Source organism: Arvicola amphibius, chromosome 4, assembly GCF_903992535.2.
Source record: "Arvicola amphibius chromosome 4, mArvAmp1.2, whole genome shotgun sequence".
NCBI classification, from domain to species: Eukaryota; Metazoa; Chordata; class Mammalia; order Rodentia; family Cricetidae; genus Arvicola; species Arvicola amphibius.
In genome coordinates this window covers 59,310,786-59,333,477 of record NC_052050.1, presented here as the reverse complement: position 1 = coordinate 59,333,477, position 22,692 = coordinate 59,310,786, and the positions used below count along the sequence as shown (strand labels likewise).

At 52.9% G+C, this 22,692-nt stretch overlaps 1 protein-coding gene across 1 annotated transcript; it reads left to right on the top strand.

The window, feature by feature from the left end:
- Nucleotides 1–3,254: 3,254 nt before the first annotated feature.
- On the top strand, nucleotides 3,255–22,690 carry LOC119811718 (GRB2-related adapter protein). The gene is made up of 5 exons (XM_038325683.1): nucleotides 3,255–3,398; nucleotides 10,280–10,377; nucleotides 14,172–14,294; nucleotides 19,802–19,964; nucleotides 21,685–22,690. The coding sequence occupies exons 1-5, from the start codon at nucleotides 3,321–3,323 to the stop codon at nucleotides 21,868–21,870; spliced, it is 648 nt and encodes a 215-aa protein (XP_038181611.1). The 5' UTR covers nucleotides 3,255–3,320; the 3' UTR covers nucleotides 21,871–22,690.
- The last annotated feature ends 2 nt before the right edge of the window (nucleotides 22,691–22,692 follow it).

Below are 22,692 nucleotides of genomic sequence, written 5' to 3'. Positions count from 1 at the left end.
TCAGGGAAATGAATACTAAAACTTCTTTGCTAACTGCCTCACCCTAATGGTCACCATCAAGGAACCTGACAACAAATGTTGGCACAGATATGGGGAAGGGAATCCCTATTCTTTGCTGTGGAAGTATGAACTGGTGTGCCCACCAGGAAAACAGTGTAGAGGTTTCATAGATTAGTTTAGAACTACCGTATGACCCAACTCTTAACACTCCAAGGCATGTACCCAGAGAACTGTAGCATACCAGAGACGCTTGCACATATGTGATCACTGTTGCTCCAACACAGTATCTAGGAAGCGTTATCAGGCTAGGTGTCCATCTATTGACACCTTCGTCAGCCTAGGTGACCGTCTACTGACGCCTACGTCAGCCTAGCTGTCCATCTACTGACGCCTACGTCAGCCTAGGTGACCGTCTACTGACGCCTACGCCAGCCTAGGTGACCGTCTACTGACGCCTACGTCAGCCTAGGTGACCGTCTACTGACGCCTACGTCAGCCTAGCTGTCCGTCTACTGACGCCTACGTCAGCCTAGGTGACCGTCTACTGACGCCTACGTCAGCCTAGGTGACCGTCTACTGACGCCTACGTCAGCCTAGGTGACCGTCTACTGACGCCTACGTCAGCCTAGGTGACCGTCTACTGACGCCTACGTCAGCCTAGCTGTCCGTCTACTGACACCTACGTCAGCCTAGGTGACCGTCTACTGACGCCTACGTCAGCCTAGCTGTCCGTCTATTGACACCTACGTCAGCCTAGGTGACCGTCTACTGACGCCTACGTCAGCCTAGGTGACCGTCTACTGACGCCTACGTCAGCCTAGGTGACCGTCTACTGACGCCTACGTCAGCCTAGCTGTCCGTCTATTGACACCTACGTCAGCCTAGCTGACCGTCTACTGACGTGGCGGTGCATACACAGGGGAGACCCGTTTAGCTGCAGAGAAAACTGAAAACTGCAGGAAAATGGGTAGAGTTGGTTAGTAGTACATTATACAAGATGACCCAAGCTCGGGAAGGAAAAGCTGTATGTTCTTTTCATTTGTGGGTTCTAGTTTGTAATGTATACGCATGTGCAAATAAGGGGAAATGTGGGTAAAAAACTAGAAAGGAGACAGAGAGAGTGAAAAGAGGTTCTGAGGAAGACGGGGGCGGGTAAGTGCACAGGACGCATGTGACATGAAAGCAGAAAGCGGGGGTGGGGGGACTGGAGGAGAGTGGGAGGGTGGAGCCCAAGGAGGGGGGGGAATTATCAATAATGTATTTTATTCAACAAGGCTGCTACGATACATAGCTGTTTGCATTCTGATTGAAAAAAAAACTAAATTTTAGAAGTATTGTTTTTCTTAATGATTTACTTACTTTTATTTTATGTGCATTGGTGTTTTGCTTGCATGTATTTCTGGCCAAGGATATTGGATTCACTGGAACTGGAGTTATGGACAGTTGTGAGCTACCATGTAGGTGCTGGGAATTGAACCCAGGTCCTCTGGAAGAGCACCCAGTGCTCTTAACCTCTGAGCCATCTCTCCAGCTCCCTAGAAGTGGTTTTTTTTTTTTTTTTTTTTTTTTTTTTTCGAGACAGGGTTTCTCTGTGGCTTTGGAGCCTGTCCTGGAACTAGCCCTTGTAGACCAGGCTGGCCTCGAACTCACAGAGATCCACCTGCCTCTGCCTCCCGAGTGCTGGGATTAAAGGCATGCACCACCACCGCCCAGCCCTAGAAGTGTTTTTTAAAAATATAAGACCATGACTGAGCATAATGGAGCACAGCTTTAATCCCAGCACTCTAGAGGCAGAGGCAGGTGGACCTTTGAGTTGTAGGTCATCCTGGTCTGCATAGAGGGTTCCAAGAACTACATACCGAAACCCTAGATTTTTTAAAAATCTGCTTGTCTCTTTCAAGATTTTTTGTGTTTATGTGTATTTTGATCTCATGTATGCCTGTGCACCCCTGTGTTCTTGGTGCTCACAGAAGCCAGAAGACAGTGACAGACCTGGAACTGGAGTTACAGATGGCTGTGAGCCACTACGAAGATCTGGGAATCAAACCCTGATCCTCTAGAAGAGCAGCCAGTCCCCTCACCTACTGAGCCATCTCTCCACGTTTTGGAAAAACATCATACAAAAAAAAATCTGGTTTCATTTGGACCCATCCAGTTCCCGTTCTATAGCTTGGGTTCTTCATCCTGTCTTTGTGTGTTTGGGAATACCGGCTCACTGTGGTTCCTGTGGAGAACTCTGGTTCCAAACACAGCTGTGCTTCTCCATGTTAGACTCTACCCTCCAATACTTACAACACTGCTGTCTGCACCCGTGTCACAGCCCCTAACGATCTCACCAGGGAGATTTAGTTATTCTTTCAGACCGTAATCCACACACAGATTAGATACAGGCGGTATCTGAGGCCTCATGAGTGAGGTTTGGCTAGGTGAGGAGTTTTCTGGAGCAGAGGGAAGACAAGGGGTGGCAGGTAGGAGGGGGCGGCGTGTCCACCACAGCGGCTCGAGCAGTTCTTCGCTTACAGTGAAGGGAATGAGAGGGTTCATGTGGGAGCTGGGTAGAGCGGGTGAGAGGAGATGGCTGGGAGGGTCTTGAACATGGGCTGGAACTTGGGGTTCACATGGCAGGTGCTTAGCAATCTCTAGAAGCATCAATAGTGTCCCGGTTAGTTTTTTTTTTTTTTTTTTTTTTGTCAGCTTGACACAAGTCAAGGTCGTCTGGGAAAAGACAACTTCAGTGGGGAAACCTGCCCAGTAGACAAGTCTGTGGGACGTTTTCTCGATTCACGATTGCTGTGAGGGGAGTCTAGTTCACTGTGGGTAGTGTCACCCCTGGGCAGGTGGTTTGGGTGCCCACTGTATAAGAAAGCAAGCTGAGCAGGCCATGGGAAGGAAGTCAGCAAGCAATGCTCCTCCGTGGGCTCTGCTTCGGTCCCTGCCTTGGCTTCCATGATGGAATACAACCTGTAAGTCAAAGAAACCCTTTCCTCCCAAGTTGCTCTTGGTCATGGTGTTCATCACAGCAGTAGAAACCCTGCATAAGACAAGCAAGAAATGTGGATACTGCGAGACAGAAGCCAATCATGAGACGACTCTGTACCATCCGAAGTGGAGACACTGGGATTCCCCCAGAGTCAACGTGGGTATGTGAGCACACCCTCCCTGAGGGGTGACATGTCTCTGCTTCCTGTTTCTCCCCCATCAAGGGCAGTTTCCGGCTCCAGCTTCAAAAGAACAAACACTCAAAACAAAGGAAGTGGTCCTCAACCACGGGAAGCAGGAAGTGTCTGCTGGGTCCTCGGCTGAAGCCCAGGGACAGTGGGATGGAGTCCGTGGCCCTGTACAGCTTTCAGGCCACAGAGAGTGACGAGCTGGCCTTCAACAAGGGGGACACGCTCAAGGTACTAAGAGCTGGAACCGGGCTGACTGGGCTAACAGGGGTGGTGGGGTTGGAATCAGGGTCCAGGATAACCCTGGTAGTCAGGGCTGTGAGGGACAGGTTCAGTTGAGCCACCTCTGTCTAGGAAATGGGAATAGTGTTTACCTCCCTTCGGGGTCATTGTGAGAGTCTGAGACAGCTGCCACGATGCCTGGCAGGAGTTTCCCTAGTTTTGTACTTTAAAACAACAACAACTGAGAGAAATGGAGTTCCAGAGAGAGGGTGTGTGAGAAAGAGAAAGAAAGAGAGACAGAGACAGAGACGATGTGTGTGTGAGACAGGTGGTCTAGAATAAGCCGACATCCTAACCAAGTGGAGCCCAGATAGCTGGGATTTAAGTGTCCAGCAGTAACGTGGGGAGAGGGGAAACAGAATGATATACTTCCTTTGCTCTCACCTGGGCTCCTCTGGGTCGAAACGGTGGCTGTCTGCGCTGTTAGAGAGATGGATGTGTGAACTGTCTAGTAAGAATGCCCTTACTTAGACATTTGCGCACAATGGAAGAGCCCAGGGGCCACAGTCAAGACCTGGGAAGTGGTCATGCTAGATCATAGGCACTGGAATGCTAATAGCCTCCCCTGTGCCCTCCATTGCCCCTCCAGTGACCCACTGGAGCAACCGGCACAGGGCTAAGTAGCTGCCACCCTGAGTCTGGCCCCAAGAGTTGAGCATGGGGATAGCTTCTTTGAAGCTCTTCCATGGGACCCATGCTCAGCGTGGAGCTCCTGGGTGCGGAAGATCATTGCCTGGCTACAGCGAAGTGAGGCATGGGGAAGTATCTGCATGAGCTTAGTGTAGAGTCAAGTCTCAACTTTTATTGCTTTAACTCTTGGGCCTTTGTTCAGCCCCTTGGGTGTCTGAAGCTCTAAGCTGGGGTTCAAAGGTTGCTATGGGTCTAAAGCAGCCACATACATTTGTGGTGTCCCCTTCTTCAAGGCAAGGTGCTGGCACCTGCATCTGCCTAAACTGTTGGCCCTGGGTCCTGTGCACACTCAACCAACTTTGAATCTGCCTAAGCTGTTGGCCCTGGGTCCTGTGCACACTTACCACTTTGGCCTGGGAAGGGCCCGGCCCAGGAGACTCTGTGTGGATCCTAGTTTACTTCAGAGGCCCCGGTTACTCTGGAAACCAGCTCGGGATATATCCTCACACACACTTGAGGCTGGAAGGTAGCTGGCCCACAGGAATGCTGTGTGGAAGATTCTAGCCCAGGTTCAGAGGGCCCAGTGAGGTCCCCAGGAAATTCGTGAAGCCTGACTGCCTCCTTCTTCACAGATTCCCAAGAGGAGCAGGGAATCACTTTGCAAAGAAGTCTACTGAGAATTGGGGGTGAAGAGTGGGGGGAGGGTAATCCAACTACCCATCACAAGCCATGAGAATAGGGACCTGAAAGCATAGGGTGGGAGCAGCTTGCACGGTCGGCTTTCAGTAAGGGGGTGGGTAGGAAAGCAGAAGAGGCCGGTGTCAAGCTCAGGGGGCTACGGGTAGTCTGCAGACCTTGGGGAGCTGCATCCCCTTGATTCATTTGACAAGCACTGGGCTACTGCACAGGCAGAGAGACAGGAGGCTGGGGGTTGGGAGAGTTGCTGTAAGCAGGGAAGACAGAGTAACTTTTCAAAAGAGGCATGGAAAGCTGGGCACTGAAAGAACTGGCTGTGCAAAGAGCCTGGGGAAGAGGGCCCAGGCCAGACAGGGCTCTCACAAAGCCCCGAGGCAGGACCTTGACCTGTTTGAAGAGTCTGAAAAAACTGTGAGAGGGAGGGGAGGAGTCCGGGTCTGCTGGGTGAGCAGAAGGGACAGAAGGGACACAACTGTAACTCAGGCTAAGAACAAACTTCATGACCAAAATGACAGTAATATAAAAAGGGCTCTTGCTTTGTTTTGTTTGTGAGACAGGGTCTCACTATGTAGCAAGTTTGTTCTGGAACTCACTATGTAGACCAGGTGGGCCTTGAACTCAGGGATCAGACTGCTTCTTCCTCCCCATTGCTGGGCTTAAAGGCATTTGATACCACACCTAGCTTTAAAGAGCTCTAGAAAGTATGTGTGTGTGTGTGTGTGTGTGTGTGTGTGTGAGATGTATATGTATACTATTATACACACACACACACACACACACACACACATATATATATACACACACACACACACACTATTCTGTCACAAGTGGGAAGACAGACAAGGGACACAAACAGAAACTTGCAAGAGAAACAAAGTGAGTAGGTGGCTGCCCATATGCATCAGTGACAGGCACTGTGACTGGTGTCTGCTGCCCACTCTGCATAACTTCCTTGTATTTTAATTAATTTATTTTTTTAAATATTTATTTATTTATTATGTATACAATATTCTGTGTCTGTGTGTATGTCTGTAGGCGAGAAGAGGGCACCAGACCTCATTACAGATGGTTGTGAGCCACCATGTGGTTGCCGGGAATTGAACTCAGAACCTTTGGAAGAGCAGGCAATGCTCTTAACCACTGAGCCATCTCTCCAGCCCCCTTTAATTAATTTATTATTTTGAGACACAGTATCACTATGTAGCCCTGGTTGGCCTGGAACACACAGAGCTCTCCCTTCCTCTGCCTCTCCCTCCGGAGTCTGTGACTGAACGTGTTCACCACCATGCCTAGGACTTTAAAAATTTCCTTTTGAAGAACACCAAACAAACAAACAAAACTTCCAAGGTTGTTTGAGAGTGTGGAGAGGTGTGTACTTCCTTGTGGGGTAGCAGATGGGTGAAGGGACTGATGACATCTGGGAAACACATAAAAAGTTTTAAATGTTTGCACTTGGCCTGGTGGCATGTTCCTGTAGCCCCAGCATTTGTGGTACTGAGCAGGAGGATTGCTTGAGCCTAGGAGTTTGCCTAGACAGCATTGCAAGTCATGTCTCAAAATGAATAAATGAAAAATAAGATAATCTGTTGTATGGCCCAGAAATTCCCTTTATTTCTCCACCAACCAGGACTCTGGAGTATCTGGAAGGTTCTGGGTCCTGGTTTAGACTTAAGCTAATCGTCAGAAAGCAAACAGCCAGGTGGGCAGGGTTGCCATTTTCAGGCAGCTGATGCTCTGGTGGTGGCCACACCACAAATTAGGTACAGAAGTCATCCTGAGTGGGCGTGGTGGCACAGCCAGTGATCCCAGCCCTCGGGAGGAGAGGTGTAGCCCTACCACTCCATGTAAGAATTCAGCACCAGCCGGGTGGGGATTGGGCGGAAACCCATCCTCCCCACCCTAGAGCACCGGAAATCACTGAGGGTGCAGAGCTGTCAGGACGATTCCAGCTCAAAGTCACATTCTTTTTGTTTATTTGCCTGTTTTCTTCCTTTTTGTAAAACTGTAGTATTTACACTGTGTGAGGGCACGGATGCCACAGTGCACTGTGAAGCTCAGAGAACAACTTGGGGAAGCCAGTTCTCTCCTGCCACCGCGAGGGTCCCAGGGACCAAACCTAGGTCATGGAGCTCCGTAGCAAATGCCTTTGTCTGCTGAGCTCTCTCCCTGTCCCTCTTGTTTGTGAAACAAGGTCTCCCTGTGAAGCCCAGGAAGTTTGAATTCACTATGTAGCCCAGTCTAGCCTCAAATCTACAGTGATCCTCCTGCCCCAGTTCCTCAGTGCTGGAATAGAGGCTCATACACTACAGCCTCCCCACCCTACCAGGGCAGCGCTAGGAAGGAGCTCAGGACTTTGTGCGTACAAGGCAAACACGCTACCTCTCCCTCTTCAGAGTCCTAGCACAGGCTGGTTCTGCAATCCTTTTTGTATTGATTTTCCCCGGCTCTGCTTTAGACCTGTTTTAGACTGGCAGGAAACCGCAGCATAGGAGGGTGCATCCCCCACTGCTGCAGTTAGCCACCAGCTGCCAGCCGTGGTTAGATGAACCGGATTGCTATGTTAGTGCTGGCCACCACACATCTAGATTTGATTTCCTCGTCATTTCAACCTGTTAACACGTTGTATGAAGTAGTATTCAGTATCTTCATTCTAAGATTTTTGGCATCACTTTGAATTTGACCCCAGAGTGCTTCCCCACCTCGCTGTCGTCTCCCCTGGCTATCTGGAATTTTAAAAGATTACACCCATGTGTACTGCAGCGGCACTTCCTCTCTGGCTTCTACACTGTGTGCTGGTGTTCAGCCCTTCCCCTGTTGGGCTCTGGCGAGTGTCACCATGTCATGCCAAGTCCTGCCAGCTTGAAGGTGGAACACAACTTCCTCTGCAGGTGCTGCTCAGAAAATCTAGGAGGAAATCCCCTGGCCCATACACTAGCTCGGGACATGTGGCCCTGAGAGAGTCTTACAAGGGATGAAGACTCTTTGGCAGGCAGTGCTTTCAAGGGTAGCTAGCTAGCTAGCACCCTGCCACTGTTCGCTGGAGGAAGAGCACGACACTATTCTCTCTCTCTCTCTCTCTCTCTCTCTCTCTCTCTCTCTCTCTCTCACACACACACACACACACACACACACACACACAAACACAGAGACAGACAGACAGACAGACAGACAGACAGACAGACAGACACGGAGTCTCTCCATGATTAGCTTGCTTCAGAGACCCAGGCTGATATTCCTCTGGAAAGCTGATGGCACCCATACCCATGTACCCTGGCAGCCTACCCCTGAGTCCTTCCAACTCTGGACTCCTACCTGAATCTGAACATCTCTCCCTGCCCTCAAGCCCTCTCCTCTGGTCATGGAACCAATGCAGTGCCCTTCAACACATGCTGCTCTCCTGCCTCCAGCCCACAGCCAGACACACCAGCCTCCTTTTAAGGAGACAGAGGTAGGTCCATCTCAGAGCCGTCGCCCTGGCTATTCCCCTATTCCCTCCACCTTGGACACTGTTCCCCCTATCTTTTCACCATTGGTTTCTTTCTCTTCCTTCCTTCCTTCCTTCCTTCCTCCTTCCTTCCTTCCTTCCTTCCTTCCTTCCTTCCTTCCTTTCTTCTTTCTTTTGCTGTTGGAGAATGGAGAACTACGAACAGTGTTTTACTATGTCATCCAAACAAGGCTAGAACTCAGCAATCCTCCTGCCTCAGCCTTCTAAGTGCTGGAGTGACAAGCATGGACCACCAAACTATATTGTTCCTTCTTGTAAATTGGGCATCTCTAGAAAGGCTTTTGTGTGTCACTCTGGGTACCCCTTTGGCAGCTCCTTTTCCAAACAATGGCTCCCACAGCTCTCTCCCCAGCATGAGGCTGCTGTTTTCCTTGGCTCTTTGCTTCTTCAAAGCACTACTGCCTGTGGGTCACAGGCTCCTAAGACTGCATCTCTAGGACTCCTGTAGTCTGCACCCAGTAGGTGCTCAGTCAAGAGCTGTCAGTGACTGCGTCTGGGGACAGTGGGGAGACCAGCAGCAGGTAGGGCCAGAGGTGGCACAGACAGGCTCTGTGCCTGACCTGGGAAGCAGAACTTCCCCGAAATATGTTCTCTGGGAACGTTCCCAAAGCTCTTAAGGTCCGGGCTCCATCAACAGTAAGAATTCAGCAAGGTAAACACAGAAGCACCTCGGGTCTCTATAAAGAGATGGGTAGAAGCAGGACGGAGCATGGCAGGGGTTACAGGCACAGTGGCTGCTTAGGTACTACAGGACAGGACATTGTATGGTGTTGGCCACAGATGTGCCCATTTAACAGACAAGGACACTAAAGCCAAAGCTCTAGAGATGGCAGGAGCAGCCAGAACTCAAGAGCACTCGGACTTCTGTCTCAAACTGTGGCCACTGGGGAGACTTGATTTCATTTGGAGTGAAAGTGGTCCTGAGCCAGCTACCTGCTTCCATCGGCCCAGTGCTGCTGACCTTGTTCAGACCAGGAAGGAAGGAAGGGGTCAGCCCAGCTCCAGGGCCTCTCAGGGGGCTCAGGTCGGAGTTGAGGCACGAGCCCAGCCTTCCAGGTGCTTTTCACTTGTGGATCAATACTGAAATATGTCTGTGTTCCCTGTTTCTGTTATTCTGGTGGGGGACTGGGGGACAGCCAGCTCTTCAGTGGCTCCAGGTACACAGCAGGAGCAGAGAGGGGGGGTGAAAGCCAGTGGTGGGCCAAGGCCCTCATGACCAGCATTTCTAAAACCCCAGGCCAACTATGCTGTGCTACGCTGGTCAAGTTCACTCCTCTCTGAGTCTGTCTGTGAAACAGTGGCACTTGGTGATGTTCAGCTTCTTCTGGTTGCTTGAAAATTGGGGAGACATAGGGCAAGTGTATCCATGGGATGGAGTGTGCTGTCCCCTCCCCAGGACTACTTTCTGCCCTTCCGTGGTTAACGTAGTGATTCTCTGTCCAGTTCTGCCTAGTGCACCTGGGGTGACAGGGCCCAGCAGGCTTGGAGGGTGTCTGTGGAGTCCAAGCATCTAGGCCAGAACCTGGGACCTAGCTTCATCAGAACACAGCTCTTCCGTCTGTTCTCCTATTCCTGCCCCTCGTGTCATCCCAAACACGAAATTCATGTGACCCAATGTTGGGGCTCACTGACTCATCTGGGGGCCTCCAACTTCGTGTCACTTCTCCGTGGTCAGTGATTGGCTTCTCTGGATTCCTGCAATCAAAAGGAATTGATTACTCCCATCCCCTCAGGCCCCTGGGGCACCCTGGGGGTCTGGGCGGCAGAGCACAGAGGCCGCAATGCCCTGTGCCATAACCACAAACTTACATGGGCTCAGCTGCCTCACCAGGAGGCACAGGCCTCCTGTGGATGACTATCTATCTGCCTGTAGGCTGCCTTGGCCTGTGGGCTGAGACAGGGCCTTATCCAGGGCTCTGACCTCGGAAAAGCCCAGGAACTGCTGCAGCCAGCAGGACCTCAACAGGTGGCTAAGCATCCATGTTGCTCCTGCCTACAGATCCTGAACATGGAAGATGATCAGAACTGGTACAAGGCCGAGCTCCGAGGAGCCGAGGGTTTTGTTCCCAAGAACTACATCCGTGTAAAGCCACATCCGTGAGTAGTCACCACTGCCACCATCCACCTGGAGGCTATCAACCCTACTTTGCCCTGCCAGAGCCAAGATGTTTGGGTGGCCCTAGGTACCGCACAGCCCAAGGAGATGGACACCGGCTGATCGGTCTGAAACTTAGGCCTGGGACCTAGGTCGGGTTCTTAGGAGGTGGCATTGAGCATTGCTCTCAGAATGTCGGGACCATTAAAAAGTCCTTGACCACCAGCTGCATATACCTTAAATGGCATCTGGGTCACAGAGACAGAGGGATCAGAGCAGTGGGAGACACAGGGCTCAGAAGAATACGTGGAAAGGCAGACAGCATCAGGGTACCTCTCAGAAGGGGTGGCAGTGAGTGAGACGCTGAGGGATGGATGGGAGCTGGCTGTATAGACAAAGACAATGGCTTAAGGCATTTTCAGGGGAAGGTAGAGAGTGGGAGGAAGCCAGAATGAACCAAGGAGAGCAATGAGTAGAACCAGTACAGGGGACTGGCCGGAAGAGCCTGGGGTGCTGAGCAAAGGGAGTGGGAAGTCATGGAGTCCTGAGACAGTGTGTGTGTGGGGGGGAGTTCAATTAACAGGTGGGAGCTATGCTGTGGTCTGGGTGGGAGGGATGGAGGTGCAGGGTGGGGCTCAAAGGGTATTTCCTCTGTGTCTTTTTTTCTGCTTGTTTCCAAACCTGACGCTACCTCTCTACCACCTCCGGCTTCCTGTTTGGGGTCCCCATCCCCAACCACCTTCCTGCCAGGTACACCCCCCACCCACCCACCCAGAGGCAGGGGAAGGAGAACCAAGCATGAAGAGAGAAAAGCATAGCATGTAGTTCAGATGCTAGCCAGGCGGAGCCTGGGCCGCGCGAACTAAGGCTGTGGTCATCTGTGTGGCCTCAGCGAGGGCTTACGGCAAAGGTTAGGGGGCTGTGTGTGGAGTCTGACCCTGGGCCAGGAGAGACACTGCAAGGGCTGAAGTCCTGGGTCAGGCTGTCATGGAGGACAGGAGGAAGGAGGGGCCAACAGGGTACTCAGAGTCACAGAACCCAAACCCCTGGTGGCCTGGAGGGCGGCTCTGGCCACCTGTTCTTAGACCAAGCAGGATCATGATCAGGTGCTAGCCAGATCCTAAGGGGCCTGTTGAGTAGTTGGCCCAGCTTGGTAATCTTAGGCCTTGCCCAAAACAGCCGTGGGGGACATTCCCTCTTGGGTATGAAGACCCTTAATGTAGGGGTGGGGAGAGAGGGCTGTAATCCTCAAAGACCTATGCCCGGCCCTCTCTGTCCCTGAGCCCCAGGGTGTCCTCTGCCCCTGGACCAGGAGGCACTATCCCTACTCTCAGTGAAGTTGGAGGGTAGGTGAGGTGACTGTGGAACGGAGGGGTGGGGGGTTCTCAGGAAAAGGATAAACCCCTGGGCCTGCAAGTTAGAATAGAAGCTTGCCAGGAGAGACAGAAACAGACCCAGGGGTGTGTGGAAGGTAGGGAATGAGCCATGTTCTCATAGCGGCAGCTGGAAAAGCCTCCAGCTGCCCAACTGTGGAGGAGCTATTAACACCGTCTTACAGACCAGCAGAGGCACACAGAGATCGGGTGGCTTGTTCAACATCACTTAGCTGGCAAGAGGCAGGCTGGGATTGCACTTAGACCATACAGGCTCTTCATGAGCCTGCAGAGAGGGACAGAAAACCTGTGAGAGCAGCGGTGTGTGGGGGCGGGGAACCTCAGCCTTGCTATGCAGCCTCTCAGGAGACCCCAGGCCTCCCTGAGTTTCAGTTTCCACATCAATAGAAGAAGCAACGTGATGTAGTCAAATAGAACTCCGAGGAGTGTTCCCTGTCCTTCAAGCAAGTAAACCTCTCCCTCTATAACTCACAGCCCACTGGACCCATCCCCTATGACCCTGTCACCCCAGGGGTCCCACCTCTGCTGCTTGGAGGCTGTATTAGTCAGGGTTCTCTAGAGTGACAGAACTTAAAGAATGAATCTTTCTCTCCCCCTCTTCTTCTGTGTGTGTGTGTGTGTGTGTGTGTGTGTGTGTGTGTGTGTATGCGCGCACGCGCACTGCGTGTCTGTATGATTTATTAGAACAGGCTGTGGTCCAGTTAATCCAATATTGGCTGGCTATGGATGGGAAGTCCAAGAATCCAGTAGTTGTTCAGCCCACGAAGCTGGATGTCTCATCTGATCTTCAGTTTATGCTGGAATCCCAGAGTAGGCTCTAATGCCAAGGAAGGAATGAACTTGCTAACAAGGCAAGGGCAAGCAGGCAGACAGCAAAAGCTTCCTGCTCCCATGTCCTTACATAGGCTTCTAGCAGAAGGCATGGCCCAGATTAGAGGTGGGGTTTCCCAACTTAAAAGATCTGGATTAAAGGCATGTCTTCCTACCTCAGACATACGGATCAGGAGTAGATCTTTCCACCTCAAATTAAGCAAAATTCCCTCACAGGTGTTCCCCCTTTTGAGGGGTTTAGTTAATTCCATATGTAAAGTTGACAACCAAGAACAGTCATCCCAGAGACCCAGTTCCAATGTGTGGGTTTTGGAGTCCCATCCAGGCATGACAGGCAGTTTGCCATTCCTGAGGACCCCTCACCTCCAGGCAATCCCCTCTAGATCTCAGCATACTAGCCCAAGACTTGATGCAATGTCCAGGGGTCAGTACACTGAGAGCGGCTGGCTGGCAAGGCTGTTGAGGCTGCTGCAGGACCTGGCCAGCCCCACAGATAGGAAGGACACCAGGAGAGGTTGTTCCTGCAGTCCTGTATCAAGTCTACTCCTACTTGGGAGGGGCTCAGGAAAGGGAGGACACTATTACTGATGTCATCCATACCTATTTGGGGTGTGAAGACAAACGTGGAGCCTCATACATGCTAGGCCAGCGCGCCACCACTGGCTCACACCCTAGCACGGGTCTGTACTTTTTAACTTTTGAAATTTTGTCCTTGGCCAGTGAGATTGCTTGATGGTTAGCGGCGCTTGCTGCCGAGCCCGATGAAGTGAGTTCAGTCTCTCAGACTCAAATGGTGGAAGGAGAGAACCGACTTCTGGTCTCTATATATGTGGTATGGGCATTCCCACATGTGTGCCCAACAGAAATAAACACATTTTAATGTAAAAAAAAAATCAAGGCTAGCTCAGTGGTTAAGAGTACATACTGGTCAGGCAGTGGTGGCACACGCCTTTAATCCCAGCACTCGGGAGGCAGAGACAGATAGGTGTCTATGAGTTCGACAGACCTAGGGTAACACAGAGAAAATGTCTCAAAAAACAAACTAGAACAAAACAAACAAAAAAGAGTGCATACTGCTCTTGTAGGAGACCCATGTGTGGTTCCTAGCACCTACATCAGGCAGCAGCTTACAACCTGCTCCAGGTTATCTGACACCCTCTTCTGGATTCATGTGCACATACCCTCCCATGTATGTATGTATGTATGTATGTATGTATGTATGTATGTATGCATGCATGCATGTGTGTATGCATGTATGTATGCATACGTGTGTGTTTGTAATTTAAAAATAATAAAAATAAATCTTAAAAGGGAAGGAAATTCTCCTCTACTAGTCAGGTTGGGGTGTACAGGCTGGTGGAGCCCTGGAGCCTGGCTCTTGTCTGCCTTGGGTGTGGGTTGTCTGGCCTGGTAAGAAGTGGCAGAGACAGGTTGTCTTGGATGTTTTTTTGCCTCTGCTGTGTAACCTTGGTTTGTTTCCCTGCTTCTCAATTTCCCCACATGGAAAATAAGACAATGGTGCCAGGGACAGAGGGCCAGCACTGCGCTGACACTGTCCCCTCTCTGCACAGGTGGTACTCGGGCAGGATTTCTCGGCAACTGGCTGAAGAGACTCTGATGAAACGGAACCACTTAGGAGCCTTCCTGATCCGGGAGAGCGAGAGCTCCCCTGGCGAGTTCTCCGTCTCTGTGAAGTGAGCTCTGGGGTGGGTGGGTGAAGGAGTGGGGCAGATCTGGCAGGGCCCCTGGCTGGGTAAAGGGCTCAGAAATAAGCAGTCCTCTGAGCCTTGAAAAGCACGGGGAAGTATCGAAAGCAGACTGGGTGCACCCACAGCTGGCAGTCCAAGACAGCCAGACTTCTTGCCTGAGCAGGCTTCTTGTAGGAACGATGCCCAATGGTGCTCCGGTCTGGTGCTCAGAGAGTGCTCCTGACAGGGTTCCACTCTATGGCAGTGTTGAGAGGACAGACCTTGAGGCCAGGCACTTCTAACTCTGATACTGTCGTTTTTGTGGCTGTGTGACATAAGACCAGTTATCTAACTTCTCTGAGCCTGTAAAGCAGAATGTAGTGTTTACTCTACAGGGAGGCGCTCACACCTCGCAGGATAGGGCCTGACCACAGAAGCTCAAGCAAGGTTGCTGAACGGGGAACTGTGAGGCTTATTAAAGATGAACATGGTCGCTCTTTAGTCTGGTATAGCAGAATAGAACTGAGGGCTGCGGGGTCGGCCCCTGGCCGCCAGTTCTGGCGGGTTATTGACTTCTCAGTTGCGCCAGGCTGGCTGGAAGCTGGGAAGCAGACTGGAGATGACGAAAATGAGGGCTGCACAGTTGAGACAGAATCAAGGAAACACGCGCATCACGAGGTTAACCAGGCAAAACTTCTGGGGTCTCTGAGCTGGGAGGCACTCTTCTGCCTGGTGCCCAGGGGAGGCTTTCAGGCAAGGGGGAGCTGCAGTGCCAAACCCCACTGTGGGATGCCCTGGGTTGTGCAAGAACCCTGATGCCAGTGGTGGGAGCGGCTGAAACAAGGGACAAGGCCTGGCTCACACTCAAAGAGAGGGGGCCATATGGCAGAGGGCCTGGCACACAGCTTGGGCTTTTCTCTCAGAGCAGTCCCAAGTCCTGAGGGGTTCTGAGGAGGAAAACTTCTATCTGTAGCAGGTCGCCCTGGTGGCTGTGAGGAGGAAGGACTTGGCAGGCTGAGGCAGCAGGAAGCCGGCAGCAGATAGTGTGCTGGGGGGGGGGGAAGAGCGGTGTCAAGGCCTAGAGGTGGCTTAGGACAGCAGGCCTACCTACAGGATCTGCTCTGTTGCCTGGCTGCTCCTGGAATGAGGCACGCTTCTGTGCTAAAGAGACAGAGGGAGGTGTGGCCTGTGTGTGGCTCTTCAAGGATGCTTGACCTCTGGCCAGTGGCTTTCAATAACAGGCCTATCGAGGACCAGGGCAGTATATGACCCTGCTGCTCCTGTGGACTACGGTCTCTCCCTTCTGCTCTCATGGCCTGTGGGAACTGCAAGACCTACCGCAGTGGGAAGCTACTGCCCTGGGAACACATCGCCTGTCCTGTCTCCTGCAGCTGCTTGGCAGCCACCTCAGCCACTGGCTATTCTAGGAAGGTCCCCTACACTTTCTCCAGCCACCCCAACTATGCAGCAGCCATTGGCTACTCCAGGAGGGTCCCAACCACATTCCTCTTGAGTGTCCCAGAGACCCAGGCTGTCTTGACAGATTTTGGAAGGTAGCTCTGACTGGCCACCCTGGGACAGGGAGTATAATGGGATACACATAGACCCAGAACTTCTACCATGAGCAGGTGCAGGAGGACATCTAAACACAGAGGTCATACTCCAAGAGGGGAAGAGGCAGCAGTCAGGCCTTAAGCATGTGTGGGAGCTGGGGGTATCAGGCACAGGAGACAGCATGTATGGCGATCCAGAGGTTGTACGTTGAAGGCTGTTTGGATGGTAGCATGTTTGACTGGAAGTGCAGATGGCAGTGTTCTGGGGCAGATTTTAAGTAGGGTAGCTAGGCCAATGTGTGGTACTCAAAGATACCCTGGCCCACACCCCACCAGTCCCTTCCTGAGGAGTTCTAGACAAGCACCTATGTTAGACGGGGCCAGTGCTTCCCCAGCTCGGACCACCAGGTGGCCATCTCCACCCTCGTTTCCTCCCAGGCTGGGTCAGGGATCCTGAGACAGACTAATGTGTTAGGATCCCAGAAAGGGAGTGAGTCCCAGCTCCAGCGTCTCCTAGCCCTGGAATCCAGACAAGTTAGCCTGGGAGCCTCGGCTTCCCGGTCCATAAAGTAGACATTGGCATAAACAGAACTGTGTTCTGGGTACACACTCTGTAACTATTGCCTGAGGTGGAACTGGAGGGGAGCACCTGCTCTGAGACCACTTCTGGCTCCTCTGCCCTTGCCCAGGGCTTCCCAGAAGACAACTGGTTGGGACGGTTGAGAGCCCTGGCTTTGCCTGGATCTCGTGTATAACTTCAAGCAGACTCTGGTCCTCTCTTGGTGGTCATATTCTCAGCTGTGACCCCGAGTCAACCTGACAGTCCACCTTCCCTGGCATGGATCTCCCACAAGTTCATGCCAACACACATAAAGCTGTCGTCACAGGTGGCTTCGTGGGCCTTGGATGTTGTGCAATGCCATAGCACAGCTAGTTGACTGGAGAGGTTTCAGAGAGCTGACCCCTTGAACCCTGACATGCCTAACTGTCCCCACGTACTCCTCTCTAGGCCACTGGAGACTCTTCTGTCACAGCTGATGGGATATAGTCCCCAGTTAAGGTGCCTTGCTTCCTTTCTGGCCATGGGTGCCTTGGGGTTAGTGAACACTTGTCTGCACCACCAGACGGGTGCTACACTGAGTACCTACTGCGAGCCAGGCCCTGTCCCTGAGGCCATTACTAAATAGGACAAAGCTCCTTGTTCCCCAAATACCTGTGTCCTGGTAGAATGAAGAGCTCATGATCAGCAAATAATAGCACCTGGAGTAAACGAGGCAGGGCTGTAGATCCCAGTGTGTAGGTAAAGGAGGGGTGAGAAACTTGCTACTGACCTCAGTGTCCCGACAGACCTGGCAGGGCCTCTCAAGCGGCTCTCTTCTCCCTGTGTGCTGCAGTGAGGACTCTCCACTCCCCCTTGTTCCCCAGTGGACGGTGCAATGAGTGCCCAGACCTGACCCAAGTGAACCCCAGCTGGGAACAGGGCCATGTGGGCTGCTGCCCATCTAACCTCCCTTCCCCTCTCAGCAGTGGTTGCTGCGACCAGGCAGGAAAAACTCGATGAGCAAGACTGTCCTGGCTAAGACCATGAGTTTTCCGAATGCAGGGAACTGGCTCAGCATAGGCCCTTTGGGGGTTGGGGGTCAGGGTCACAGAGTGGTGCCCAGCGAGGGACACAGGCAGTCACCTCTGCAGAGGTAGAGATAAATAATGATAACAATGTACCGGGGACTACCGCAAACCCCTAGAGTCCAGACTACACCCCCTCTTCTCCAGAACCCAGCTCTGGAGCTCGGGGGCAGGGTGGGGTCCTGAGGAGCAGTGTGGGATGGAGATGTAGAGGGACCGACCCCCTTCCAGACAGCCTGGCCCCTCCTCAGCTACAGTGCAGGCCAGGTGGAAGAAAGGACAAGACATGTCACATACAGCCCAGACTGTCACATTTCCCAGCCCTAAGAATTTCCCAGCTGCCAGGTTGGAAAGTTCTAGAACTCCTGGCCCCATGCCCTGTCCCCCAGCTCTCCCATGGGATCCAAGAGCAGCCCTCTGCAAAATTCTCCAAGCCTCAGGCTCTCAGCTGTTTTCAGAGGAGCGAGGACTTAGGAGTCCGGAGCCTGCTCTGTCCCACTCCATCTTGCCTTGCTGGGTCCTGCACTCCTACCCATGTCAAGCCACTCTGTTGTTCACAGTGACCCCTCCCCATGCGGCTACCCCTGAGGCCAGAGAGGTGGGCCCAACCTCAACACCCATACCTTAGGCACTGAGGTGTGGGGGTTGTAGCAGCCCTGGCAGAAGCTTCCTCAGAGGAAACTGGCCCTTCCAAAGGTGTATAAGCAGTGCTGTGACTGCAGGTAGGGCTGGTCTGAGGCCAGGTCACTTGGTAGCTACAGCCCCCATGGAGAAGCCCTCAGCAAAGCCTGTGGTGAGGGGCCCTCAGGCTGGCTCTGTGGTGAGGGCTGAAGGCGTCATGGGCTGTGGAGACACTCAGGGCAGCTCTGTCTCCTCTCTTCTGGTGCCTGTATACAAGCCTTTGTGAGTTTTGTGAGCAATAAGGCTGGCTGAGGACACTGGGATCCAAGGTAAACCCTGGCCCTGATGTATCGCACAAGGTCAGCTCTCCGGAAGTGGGCAGTTTATCAGTGACTTGACCGTGAATGGTAATGCAAAAATACCTTCCTTCTGGAAGACCAAGGCCTAGAAAGAGGATTGTTTACGTGGTCCAGACTGGCTTCACACTGGACTCCGGGATTCCAGGTGTTAGCCGACGCCCTCTCCAGACTCTGGTCAGGGCTGGGCAGGGAGCGTCCCCAGATTCCTAGCGCTGTCTTCATCCTAAACCTTCAGCCCATCCCTGGGGCTGGAGAGAGAAGGAGCAGTGGAGGCCAAGGTGCGGCTACAGACTTGGGAGGAGAATGGTCTCTCTGGAGGGCGCAGCCCAGGGTGTAGGTCGCATTTGGAATAATATCTGGGACGTATTGTCCCGGTAGGAGTGACAACTGCCATTGTCCCCACCAATAATCAATCAGGGAGCTCCTCTGAACATTTGTGACTAGAGGCAGCCCCACCTAGCCTTCCTCCTGTGGATTTCTGGACAGGCTGCGGCTGCACTCAGGCCTCAGTTTCCCTACTGTACATAGGGTCAGGAGGCAAGACTAGCCACCTGTGACAGGAAACGGGTCCCAGATTTACCAGCTGCCACCGTGCCCACTTCCAATGGCACCTTTGAAGATGCCTGGCTGTTCTGGTGTGCAACAGATTGCAGGTTAGGCCCAGGCAGGTCCCTGGGCACAGTCCCTAACAGGATGGCCTGCTTCAGAGGGACTGGGATAGACTTGATACATTTCGGTGGCATTGGTCTGAAAGGCTAAACAAAGAATTAGAAAGCAAGGGGCCGTTGGTATCAGAGAAGCTAGCAAAGAAAGACAAGAAGCCAGCTCTTGAATCTGAAGAGTTGGGTTTATCATGAGGGCAGTGGCAGCCATGGAAGGCTCTTGAGGGGAAAGAAAGGACATGGAATACTCAGAACGCCCAGGTAGCTCTCATAGGCACAGAGTTTGATCAGAGTCTGGATGATCTTGGGACTCACTTCCCAGAGTACTGTGAGGACTGAGATGTGGAGGGGAAGAAAGAGACTGTCAAAGTTAAGGGGATGCCAAAGAGGTATGAAAGACATGTGCCCAGTGATACCCAGTGATGGTGCCAGTACGCCAATGTTGTTTTTCAGCTTTCTTATCCTAAAACACTATGAAGTGTTTTCCCTATAAGAAAACTGAGGCGTTCAGAGGAGTTAAATGGCTTGCCTGAAGCCACACAGCAAGGAAGTGCCCTTGTCTAGAGCCCATGTCCTGAATCCCATATTCTACCAGGACGGCTTCCTGTATCTTGGCCTCCTTCAGATCCCCCCAGAGCAGTGCCTGGCTCCAGAGACGGGGCTAGGTCTGAGGCACTGGGTCTTCCCCGCAGTTATGGTGACCAGGTGCAGCACTTTAAGGTGCTTCGAGAGGCCTCAGGGAAGTACTTCCTGTGGGAAGAGAAGTTCAACTCCCTCAACGAGCTGGTCGACTTCTACCGAACCACCACCATCGCCAAGAGGCGGCAGATCTTCCTGTGTGATGAACTGCTCCAGGTACAGATGGGCCGAGGGACCCTGAGTCTGGGGAGCTCTGCCTTGCCCTCCCCAGAAGCCCAAGTCCCTAATGTGGCACGAGTGTGGTCCCTACAGGGAAGGAGGAAGGACTATAGAGAAGGTAGGAACAATGCAGAAACTTCACCCTGCCCACACAGACTGAAATCGCCCAGAGTGTGCAACAGGTGAAAATAAGTGCTTGCTAGTGAACGAGTGTATGGACACCCGCTGAGTCCCACAAGCCGAGCTGCACTGTGCACTCCGATTTGGGTTTTGGCAGGATTTTTGTTTGTTTTGAGGCAGGATCTTTCTGTGTAGCCCCGGCTGGCCAGAGATGTGCTATGTAGAACAGACTGGCCTTGAAGTCTCCGTGATCCTCCTACCTCAGCCTCCCGAGCACTGGGATGAGCCTGGCACTCTGTTATACCCACTTCTCCATTCCCATTACACAGATGAGGAAACAGGGGCCAAGAGTGAGCCAGCTAGATGAGAGGCTCCTTCTCCGCTTCCCGAGGAGGAGCTGACCTTGGACAGGATGTGGGCAGTGTGACCCCCCTCAGGGACAAGGCCTAGCTGGGCCCCGGGTGTAGGGAGATCCATCCAGCCCCGGTCCTCACGATAACAACAGTTTTCCAGCAGCCAGTCCTTTCATCAAGGAGCCAGGAGCAGCTCTCGCTCATTAGGGTGACGACACCAGCCGACTGGGTTATTAGTGCAGCACGGTGTTTTGCTTCGAGGCCAGGACAAATCAAGACCTGGGCATATTTGAACTTGAGCACCACAGAGAGGGAGGAGAGTATGATTCCTGCCAAGGCTTGGAGAGGGCCGCTCAACTTCGCAGTCAGGCCTTGTGTTTTTCTCTTCTCTGAGACCCTGCTATGTGACCTGGGGGCCATTTCAATCCTTAGCTCGGCCTTGGTTTCCCCTTTGTTCAATGGGATGAGTTAGGGGTTTGCTTTACCAGGAGAGACACACTGTGACTTCAGAGACGCCCCCCCCAATGGTGCCCACATGGCTCCACTGCCTGGCCTAGTGAGCTAAGGTGGGCTGGAAGCTCCTAGTTTCTGAGACCTAGTGTTCCAAACATCAGCCCCTCCTGCTCACCACCTAGGCCAGCCCTGCCTGGTGAAAGGGAGGGGCTGATCTGACCTGTTTTCCTCTGTACTGGCTCTGCCAGAGCCTGGGGTCACCATTGGGGGGGGGGGGGGAGAGTGAGCTTCTTCCTTCCTGGGTAGAGCCCAGTGATCCTATCATGTTTGGAAGTTCTGCAGGCTCAGCAGAGGCAGAGGGGAGGGCCTGAGCTGGGACACAGCAGGTGCCTAGCAGGAACAATAGGGAAGACGGTAGGGCCCAGGAGGCAGAGATGAGCCAAGCCATCCACACCCAAGACCCAGACCTGAAAGCAGACAGATAGTAGGGGTAGCGTTTCTACTCCCCCAAGCTTGAGGGGGCTGTGGCAGAATCTGCTCCTTAGTGTTTTCCAAGCCCTGGAGTACTTCCATGCCTGGCATCAGTTACCATGTTTTTGTGGGCCCAGAGGTAGGTAACAGGACCCAGAGAGAGTTGGACCTTAGTTCCACAAACTATGTAGCAGGGCTGTGAGCAGCAGAGGGCCTGTCCCATGTCCCCCAGCGGGAGCGCACATCTTCCACGGGGCTCCTGGGGGAAGACAGCTCGCTGCCTCCAAAGGCCACTAATTATTCTGCCTGCTCCTCCACAGCCGACCCGGGCTTGCTTTGCCCAGGCTCAGTTTGACTTCTCGGCACAAGACTCATCCCAGCTTAGCCTCCGCCGAGGTGACATCGTGGAAGTCGTGGAGTGTGGGGACCAGCACTGGTGGCGGGGCCGGGCCGGTGGGCGTCTGGGTTTCTTTCCACGGAGCTACGTGCAGCCGGTACACCTGTGACCCCATAAGACCAGAAGAGCGATGCTCGGGGTGCAGCCTCTTCACACTAACCAGGACCGACGCTGGTCACCACCAGGCTGGTTGCCGGGTTCATGATGCCACCCGCCACTGACAAGGCCCAGCTTCTCTAGGCTTGAGGACCGACTGCTAATGGCTAGGGCCCCACTCAAAGAGTGCTCCCCTTGAGCAGTTACCTGCCGCCCATGTTCCAAAAGCACCCTTCAGATTGTGCAAGTTGCAGGGAATGTGGCTTAGCCCTGAGCAACCTGGACTTCCATGAGGGCGCAGAGTAGTTCCTCCCACTTGGACACCTTGGAAGCCCCTGGCCTTACCCTACCAGCAGCTGATGAGGCTCTGTCTATAGAGGTGAGTCCCATCAGAAGAGGCCCATTAGGAACAGATGCCATACAGTGGGTCCCCTCCTGTTGGTTACAGAGAGAGCCCAGCCTGGAGGCATGGGCTCTGCTTGTTCTGGAGGAACAGACAGCCTACACCTGCACTGAGTGGACATGAAGTTCAAGAAGGTGATGCCTGGCCATTGAGGGACCCTGAGCTGTCTCTGCCCAGAGTCACAGCACCTTCAGGCTGGGAAAACTGGGTCAGATTTGACAAGGCCAAGCATGGTGGTGGGCTTTGGGGAAGGAAGGAAGGAGGAGAGAGAGTGCGCACCTCTGAAGAGCCCAGGTTGCAGGGGTTCTCCCTGAGTCCAGGCTGGCCCAAGACCCTTCAAGCTCTGAGCCTGGCATACCCTATGCTCCTAACCCATACCTGCATATTCAAAATAAAACATGAACCAGCAGATATCCAACAGAATCTTCCATA